The 8,867-nt window shown below is 60.1% G+C and overlaps 1 protein-coding gene across 1 annotated transcript in view; it reads left to right on the top strand.

Annotated features, from left to right (window-relative positions):
• The window catches only part of DOT1L (DOT1 like histone lysine methyltransferase), a 44,430-nt gene that overhangs the window by 16,017 nt on the left and 19,546 nt on the right, over positions 1–8,867 (top strand). The window contains exons 7-11 of the mRNA XM_021716158.1: positions 1,318–1,373; positions 2,362–2,441; positions 5,342–5,410; positions 6,665–6,771; positions 7,865–7,906. Of these exons, the coding sequence (XP_021571833.1) occupies positions 1,318–1,373; positions 2,362–2,441; positions 5,342–5,410; positions 6,665–6,771; positions 7,865–7,906 (354 nt within the window). The remainder of the gene's footprint in view (positions 1–1,317; positions 1,374–2,361; positions 2,442–5,341; positions 5,411–6,664; positions 6,772–7,864; positions 7,907–8,867) is intronic.

Genomic DNA, 8,867 nt, shown 5'->3' with positions numbered 1-8,867 from the left:
TCCACTCACCTCAGCCTCCCAAAGGTGCGGTATTACAGGCTGAGCCACCGAGCCCAGCTATTCCCAGCACTTTGAGAGGTGGGGGCGAGAGGATTACCTGAGCCCACGGGTTTGAGACTAGCCTGGGCAGCAAAACGAGACCTGGTCTGTACAATAAATAAAAAAATTACCTGGACATAGTGGCACAAACCTGTAGTTCCAGCTACTTGGAAGGCTGAGGCAGAAGGATCGAGACTGTGGTGGCCGTGAGCATGCCACTGCACTCCAGCCTGGGAGACTGAGTGAGACTCTGACAAAAAAAAAAAAAAAAAGCTGGACTCGGTGACTCAGCCTGTAATCCCAGCACTTTGGGAGGCCGAGGTGAGCAGATTGCCTGAGCCCACGGGTTCGAGAGCAGCCTGGGCAACTTGGCGAGACCTGGTCTCTACAATAAATCAAAAAATTAGCCGGGCGTGGTAGTGCGTGCCTGTAGTTCCAGCTACTTGGATGGCTGAGGTGGAAGGATCGCCGGAGCCCAGTGGGTCAAGGCTGCGGTGGCCGGGAGCAGCCACTGTACTCCAGTCTGGGCGAGAGAGTGAGACTCCAACTCAAAAAAAAAGAAAAGAAAAAGAACCCCCCCAAAACAAAACAAAACAAAAGTTCTGTTTTTTCTGTGGCAGGCCTCCGTCTTAAAGGCAGAATGACATGTGTCCATAGCTACTTCCCTGGGGAGCAGGCATGGAGTTATGGGGACAGCACCACTCTTGATGAACAGCCTGCTTTCAGGGCGACACCTGTAGTGAACTGGCAGCCGAGTCTTCCCCGTGGGCACGTCAGTTGTGGGTGGTGACGGAGGGATAGATGTCTGCCACGGCGGCGTGCCTGGCCATGGCCATGTCCTATGGGCTGTTGGGGTGCACTGGCCAACCCCACTGCCTTTTCGGAGGCGCCTCCTTTGCTGGGCTGGGGAGCTGCAGGCCCTGCCTCAGGTCACCTCTGGTCCTGGGCTGACCGGAGCCTTCGCTTGAGACTTTCCAGGAAAGCGAGGACCCTGCACCATGACTTCCCGGTGTGTGTGGTCTTGTGGCTGCTGTCACCTTCTGCCCAGGCTGGCCGTGCCCGAGTGGGTGCTGGCGCATTTGGGTCCTGGCAGCTGCACTGTGGGGCCTGGCCTGGCCTCCTGCATGCCTTGCGTGGCCTCACCGGTGGCTCCCCTAGCATGCTCGGGGCGCCTTCTCCCCTCACGGCCCTGGCGCCGGCGACTCTGTGCTCCTCCCGTCATCTCTTCGCGGGCGGTGCGGCGGCAGGGCGGGCACTCACGCCTGTGCTCTCTTGCAGTTGGAGAGGGGTGACTTCCTCTCGGAAGAGTGGCGGGAGCGCATCGCCAACACGAGGTAGGCACGCGGCACTTCAGGGGCTGGGCGGCCTGGGGACCCGGCGCGGCCGCTTGCTTCGCAGGGCGGGTGGGACAGAGCCGCTCCTCTCCCTCCCGCTGGGTCTCCCAGCAGGATGTCTGTCTGCCGGCATGCAGGGCCACAGAGCAGGGCTGCTGGATGGGGACCCTCCGAGGTCCTCCGCCTGGCCCTGTGACTCTGGACATTGCCTCGTCTCAGGGCGGCTGGGCCAAGCTCGGCACAGGGCCTCATGTGGCTCCTCCTCTGGCCACTCTGGGGTGTTTGTTTATTTTGTCCCTTCCTCCTGGAGTGGCTGTCTCCTGCCCGGCCCTACCCTGCCTGCCCTGGCTTGCTGCTCTTGGCCCTGCCCAGGCCTTGCAACTGTCTTGAGCGGACACCTGGCAGTGGTGGCCTTGAGGGCAGGCATTCTGGGGAGCTGGTTCTTGGGTTGCTCGGGCTCACCCCCAGCTTGGTCAGCTGGGCTCGCCCGTGTCCCAGCCTTCCCACGTGTCCTGGCGGCCAACGGACAGCCCTAGGCCTGTGGCCGGGTGAAGATGCTGGGCACCCGGGTGGGCTTCCTGTGCGAGTGCACCCCCCAGCCCACTTTGTCATGGCGTCTGCCACGTGGCACCAGACACGCCTTTCCCTGTGCTCGTCGTCCCGCACCTGTGTCTTTCTGGGGACCTTGTGGGAAGGGGCTGCAGCCTCAGGTCCTGCATCTCATTCCACTCCCAGCCTTCGGCCTCAGCCCCGTCCCGGCGTGTTCCCGGGGCGCCTCCCAGTGGGCTGTGAGTATGTCCCGGGCAACTCTGTTAAATCTGTCCAGGGGCAGGTCCAGCGTCCTGGCCGCAAGGACACGCCCACTCTTCTGCTTGCCCTGTCTTCACTGGGGTTGCCATGCAGTCCCCATCTCAGGCCCTGGCAGGTGGGGTGGGTGCCGTGCACGTGCAGTGGAGCCTCTTCACTCACCTGAAGCCTTGCTTTGCAGTGTCATCTTTGTGAATAACTTTGCCTTTGGCCCGGAGGTGGATCACCAGCTGAAGGAGCGCTTTGCGAACATGAAGGAAGGTGAGCGCCCTCCTCCGCCCGGCTCCGCCTCATCCACAGTGTGTTGTCTGCAGCCCGACTGCAGTCCCCCACAGCGGAGGCCTGCGGGGCCCTGCAGGGTGTGGCCGGAGGCAGCTGGAGCCCAGTTCCCGTCCTCGGCGGGCAGGCTGCCCGCCCCCTTCTCGGCTCGAGGACACGTGTGGGATGTCGTCCCGTGCAGGAGTGGGTGCTCGGCCACGTGGTTCTGTCGGGCGGTGAAGCTGAGTCCGCGCGGGATGGGTGCCCGGGCCGGGGCCTGCTGCCTGGTGCCCTCCTCCCCGCCCGCCTGCTGCTGGGCTCCCTTCTGCGGCCTCGAAACGTGTCAAGCAGACAGGGAGCTGCCAGACTGCTTAGGAAGACCCAGGGCCCAGCTGCCTTCAGTGCTGACCCTCGCGGCCACGGGGCTTGGGGTGTGCTTATCCCGGTGCCTGCGTCTGTGTGCGTGCCTGTGTGTGTTGGGTCTGTGTCCGTGCCTGTGTCTGTGTGTACGTGTCCGTGTCTGTGTGCGTGTCTGTGCCCATGCATGGGTGGTCCCCCTCTAGAGGCGCATGTCTGGCCTGAGGCTTGGGCCGCCCCGACCTCTGCCCTCACCCTCGGAAGTTGGGACTCTGACAGCCCCATCCCCTCCCAGCACTCAGGCCTGGCCTTTGAGTCACGGTCCCTGCAGCAAGGCCTCCTCTGTTCCCTCTGCCTTGTTATGCCACCTCCGGAGCATTGGTCCTGGTCCCGAGGGGCTGGCGCTCGACCTTGTCTTCACATATGCCCATGATGCTTGCTTGTCACCCAGGGGCCAGGCTTGGGTCGCGGGCGGGCAGGACAGTGTCCCCCAGTGCAGCCCCGGCCCCATGGGAAGCACACCTAGATGGCCGTGTGCCCTCCCGAGAGCTGTGCTACCGGGGCTCCCTGGGGTCCTCCTCGCTGCACATGTCAGGGTGTGCACACAGTGGCACTCGGGGTCCTCCTATGTTCACTGAGGCCACTTGGCATTGGCGCCGCTCCTCAGATGGGCCCGAGAGCCTGGTGGGTTGGCTGTGCGACCCTTTGGCGTGAGCCCGCCAGTCTTGGGGTGCCTCCCCAGCCTCAGAACTGCCCCTTCCCTCCTCCTCGGGAAGCAGGGCCCAGGCCCCAGGGCAGGGTGTGCGTGAGGTGTGCGTGAGGTGTGTTGGGCTGGTTTTGAATTTGCCAACTCACACTTAACATTGTTCTCTTTTTTGGGTTTTATATTTGGCTCTTTTTTTTTCTTTTGCTGAAAAATGTGGTTCCTGAACTGATAGGTTTACTCAGGATATTTTTCTTGCAACACGGGTGACATGGTTCCAGGATGACTTATTTTTTTGAGTCAGAGTCTCATTCTGTCTCCCAGGCTGGAGTGCAGTAGCATGCTCATGGCTCTCTGCAGTCTTGACCTGCTGGGATCGGGTGATCCTTTTGCCTCAGCCTCCTGAGTATCTGGGACTGTGGGCGTGTGCCACCACGTCTGGCTGATATTTAATTTATTGTAGAGATGAGGGCTCACCTAGTTGCCCAAGCTGGTCTCGAGCCCCTGGGCTCAGGCAGTCCTCCTGCCTTGGCCTCCCAAAGTGTTGGGATGACAGGTGTGAGCCACCACGCGTGGCCATGATGACTTTTCATAGTAATGCTGACCTTCACTACCAATGCACTGAGTAGAATCATGTTGCTTTGTGGTTCTATTTGTCTTTAGAATTTTTCGCACTCACAATATGTGGTTGGAATCCCACGCCTGAGGTATTCAAAGTTATTCTTTTCCAGTGTGGCTGTAGCCCACTGGAGGCACCAGTTGGGTTTCATTTGTGCGCGTGTTCGGTTGGGCGCATGCCTTCAGGTCTTTACATGTTAGAGGCGTTCTCATGCACATCCAGGTCTCTGGGAGACCCAGCCCTGATTCTTCCCGCTGATGTCCCGGGTACAGTCAGGCACTGATCCAGGGACCTCCTGCTTGCCCTGGTAGTTGGTTTCTGGAAGAAGCTGCTGCGTGGACACAGCTCTCTCCCTCTTCCTTTTTTTTTGAATTGGAGTCTCACTCTCTCGCCTGGGCTGGAGTGTAGTGGCACACTCACGGCCACCGCAGCTTCAACCCGCCGGGCTCAGGTGATCCTTCTGCTTCAGCTTTCCAAGTAGCTGGAATTACAGGCAGGTGTAACCCTGCCCAGCTAATTTTTTTGTTTATTGTAGAGACGAGGTCTTGCTAAGTTGCCCAGACTGGTCTCAAACCCTGGGCTCTGGCAGTCCTTTCGGCTCAGCCCCAAAGTGCTGGGATTTCAGGCTGAGCCCGGCCTTCTCCCTTTTTCTTATTGAACCGTTGGCCCTAGATCTCCCACCAGGTGCAGCCGGTGAGTTCCTCTTGTGACTACGTGTTCCCCTAGCAGTGGCTGTCCCGGGTCTTCCCGAGGCCCATGTCCTGGGCGTCACCACAAGGCCTGTCCCACACAGGGAGTCCTGGGTCAGCATCACTGCCCTGGGATTTTGTGAGAACGCGAGAGTGTTTTAGAGTGAAGTTGTTTGTAGGCTAGGTGTTCTCACGATGTTGCCCAAGCTGGGTCGTAGTGATGTGCGTTCATACTCACTGCAGCCGCATCCTCCTGGGCCGCTGGGACTGCAGGCACGACCCCGCCTGGCTGATATTTCCTTTTTTTGTCGAGACGAGCTCTCACTATGCTGACAAGGCTGGTGCTTTAATTTTAGAAAGTGTTTTTCACAATTTTGCTTTTGCTTATAAGAACACAGAGGAATTGGAGCTCTGGTTTTTTGGTGTTTTTTCTTTGTAACTGTTTTGTGTGTTCTGCATTTCATTTCACCTCGTTGCGTCTGTGTATGGACATTCACTTTCCTGTGCACGGCAGTAATTAGGATTTGTGTTTCAGGTGGCAGAATTGTGTCCTCGAAACCTTTTGCGCCTCTAAACTTCAGAATAAACAGTAGAAACTTGAGTGGTAAGAGACTGTCATGTTGCTGCATTATTAACGTCAGTAGTTTTAAGCCCCTGACATGCATTAACACAGGGTCTTCCCTGGGCCCAGTGGACATCAGGGCCAGCTTGTTCTCTGGAGTGGGGCATCCCGGACACTGCAGGGTATGAGCAACGTCCCTGGCCTCCACCTCCTTTGTGCCAGGAGCACCCTCAGTTGGGATAGTCACATGTGTGCCCAGACATGGCCTGGGTCCCCTGGGGACAGGATAACCCCGGGCAAGACCTGCGTCTTTGGGAGGAGACGTGAGGGGTCTGCGGGAGCCTGCCTGCAGAGTGGTGTTGCGGGCTCAGGGCCCGTGGATGGCAAGGGCCTGAGGCTACTCAAAGCCTGAGCCAGAAAGGGGCTGGCTCTGGTGCCTCCCTAGGGTCTTGTGGGCGCCTGTCAGCTCCAGGTCACCCCGACAGCCCAGCCCCTGTGTGGCTTCCCTCGGGGGAGCCACATCTGCACTGGGCACTAGGCCCTGGGAGGTCGTGTGGGTGCTAACCATGCATGTAGTCATGATCTGAGTTGTTTCTGGATTATCCTCCAAGGCCTTTTCTGTTCCATTCATTGGGCTTGTCCCGTGTTCCTCTGACAAGCCACTTAGGTTTGGGACCCATAGGCCAGGTGTGCTCACACCTGCGTCCCTAGTTGCTTGTTGGGGCCTTGCTGTGCAGAGGGAGTTGGGGTGACCTCTGGGGGGGGTGTGGAGGGTGAGACGGCCCCGGGCCCTGCCGCGGGGGAAGGAAGTTGGGGTGGCTCTGGGGGAGTGTGAGGGGGTGAGATGGCCCCAGGTCTTGCCATAGAGGAGGGAGTTGGGGTGCTCTCAGCGGGAAGTGTGTGGGGGAGATGGCCTCAGGCCTTGCTGTGGCGGGGGGAGGAGTTGGAGCAGCCTCTGGGGAGGAGTGGAGAGAATGAGATAGCCCCCAGCTTTGCCGTGGGGGAGGGAATTGGGGCAGCTTCTGGGGAGGAGTGGTGGGGGTGAGATGTCCTGGGCCTTGCCGCAGGGAAAGGAGTTGGGATGGCCTCTGGGGGGAGTCCTGTGGGGAGACGGCCCCGGGCCTTGTCTAGGGAGAGCAACAAAGTTCGTAGTTCAGGGTTCTGCCTCCCCTGCCTGTGGGGTTTGGAGATGGCGAGCTCAGAGCCTCTTCCCGACGGAGCCCAGAGCTGGGGGCCTTAAGGCTCTGCGGGAGAGGCTGGGCCTGCTTGGCTCCTGACCTGTGGCCCTCGGTGCAGACATCGGCACGATCATGCGCGTGGTGGAGCTGTCGCCCCTGAAGGGCTCGGTGTCGTGGACGGGGAAGCCGGTCTCCTACTACCTGCACACCATTGACCGGACCATAGTGAGTACCGGCAGGCGCCTGCCGGGCCTGGGGGACTGTGGATGGGGCCGGAGTCTTCTGCTGGGCTGCTCTGGCCTCATGTCCCAGCCCCACCCACAAGCGCACCCCCTGCCTGCCCCATGCTGTCCTCGGAGGCCCCTACCCCTGATCCGGCACCTCCAGGGTCCTTGGCAGGAGCTGCATGTCCTGGCTCAGGGCTGCTGGCTGTGTCTTCGCCTCCCGCTCTCAGCCCCCAGTCTGGGGTGCAGGCTGTGCTTGATGTCCATGACCGTGATGGGCCCAGCCTCCACATCCAGGGGCCTCTGTCCAGGGAGTCCTGGTCCCGACCATCCTCCACCCTTGTTGCTGGCTCACTCCCGTTTCTGGGAGTCAGGATTCAGGGTCTCCAAGTCATGCTGGGACTTCCCTTCCTGCCCTGTGCTCCCCACGGTCCTCCGACACAGCCCTTGTCGGTGTGCGCCCGGCCTCCTCTCATGATGCTTTTCCCCGGCCCCTTCCCGTGGGTTCCCGGAGCCTCCTGGTGTGTGGGCTGTGGCTGCTCCTTGCTGGGTGGCTTTGCCCTGGCCGTTGCTGTGTCCTTTGCTTCAGCTCCCACAGTGGCAAGTGTTGTTGATTTTACACACCTCTGGACATGCACCTCTGGTTCGCAGAGCCTGACCTGGCTAGTGTAGAGCAGGGAGCCCGGGCCCCTGGCAGACAGGCCCTTCTCGCCCTAAGCCCCCTGGGGGCTGGAAATGGGCTGCATTCGCACTGAACTGTCGATCAGTTACCCTGTGCCCAGGGCGGTGTGGCCTCCTGCCATGTGGCCGACTCTGACGCTGGGAGCCTCGTGCGAGCAGGGTGCAGAGTCATCCTTCTTCTTGAGGTGACACCATGTTCCACTGCTGGTGTCCATCCGGAAGGCTTAAGATGGCCAGTGGCGGCTCATGGGTAAACCCAGGACAGGGTCCAGCCCCAGCTGGCTCGGCTTCCCTGAGTGTCAGAATGGCCTCAACACCACTGTCCAGAGCCTTGGCCGTTGTGGGGTTGGCACATTTGTCCCGACAGGTCTCAGGATACGCTTCTGATAGTTGTCTCTTTCTTCTCTTTGTAGCTTGAAAACTATTTTTCTAGTCTGAAAAATCCAAAACTCAGGGTAAGTCTGTGTTCTTCCTTGGGGTGACCTTGCGGTTACACTGTGTGTGGAAACCCAGCGGGTCTGAGTGCCATGCAGAGGAGCCCGGACGTGCTGGGGTGGGCCTGGGTGCTTCCCAGAGTCCCTGCGGCTCCCAGGAGTCTAGCCCGGGAGACTCCCACCCCCTGTTCTTGCCCACTGGCTCTGTTCATGCGCTTGCGTGTTCCTGTCGGCCTCCCAGGGCCATGTTTTGCACTGCTACGATGCCTAGGGAGGCAGGTTGAGTGAGGCCTGGTGTCACTTGGTGATCTGTGAACTGCCTGAAGCACTGGATGCTGGAATCCTGGGGCCTGGGACAGCCCATCGTGTCCCCACTGAGGCCGGCGTCCGGGTCTCTGTGCAGGGGGCTGCCTTGTGCTGCCCAGCACCGAGGATGGTCTGGTCACGCTTGCAGCCCCCAGAGATGAGGCGTCGCCCGAAACTGTTCCTGCTGCTTCTCTGGCTGGAGCTGCCTGGTGCTTTTCCCCAAAGCCGAGAGGACGTCTGTCCAAATGTTCTTTGCTCTTGGAGGGTCGGGCAGAGATAGGCGTGCGGAGATCCCTTCCCTATGACTGGCTCAGCCGCGTCCTGGGCTGGCCCTGACCTGGTGCCCCGGGGCCCTGTGTCCTCCCCACCGCACTGTCCCTATGGGGACACACGCCTTACACTGTAACAGCAGTCCCGCTAGAGAGAAGGAGCAGCTGAGTTGGCTGGCACTTCCAGTCTTTTCCTTCCTCTGGGTTGCTTGTGTCCAGTGAGACGAGAAGAAACTCTGTCCATGCAGTCTTCACTAAAGAGGACCAGGGCATTCCACCATGTGTGGAGTGGGAGGGAGAGCCAGAAAGAAGGGGAGGGAGAGGGAGGGAGGGAGAGAGAGAAGGGGTGAGAAGGAGTGGGAGCGAGAAATGCAGAGGGAGGCGACAGAAAAGGGGTGGGAGGGAGG

The sequence above is a fragment of the Carlito syrichta genome, unplaced genomic scaffold, assembly GCF_000164805.1.
Source record: "Carlito syrichta isolate Samal-C Ts95f unplaced genomic scaffold, Tarsius_syrichta-2.0.1 Scaffold308205, whole genome shotgun sequence".
NCBI classification, from domain to species: Eukaryota; Metazoa; Chordata; class Mammalia; order Primates; family Tarsiidae; genus Carlito; species Carlito syrichta.
The sequence above is the reverse complement of the archived record's forward strand: the minus strand, read 5'-3'. Positions and strand labels throughout refer to the sequence as shown.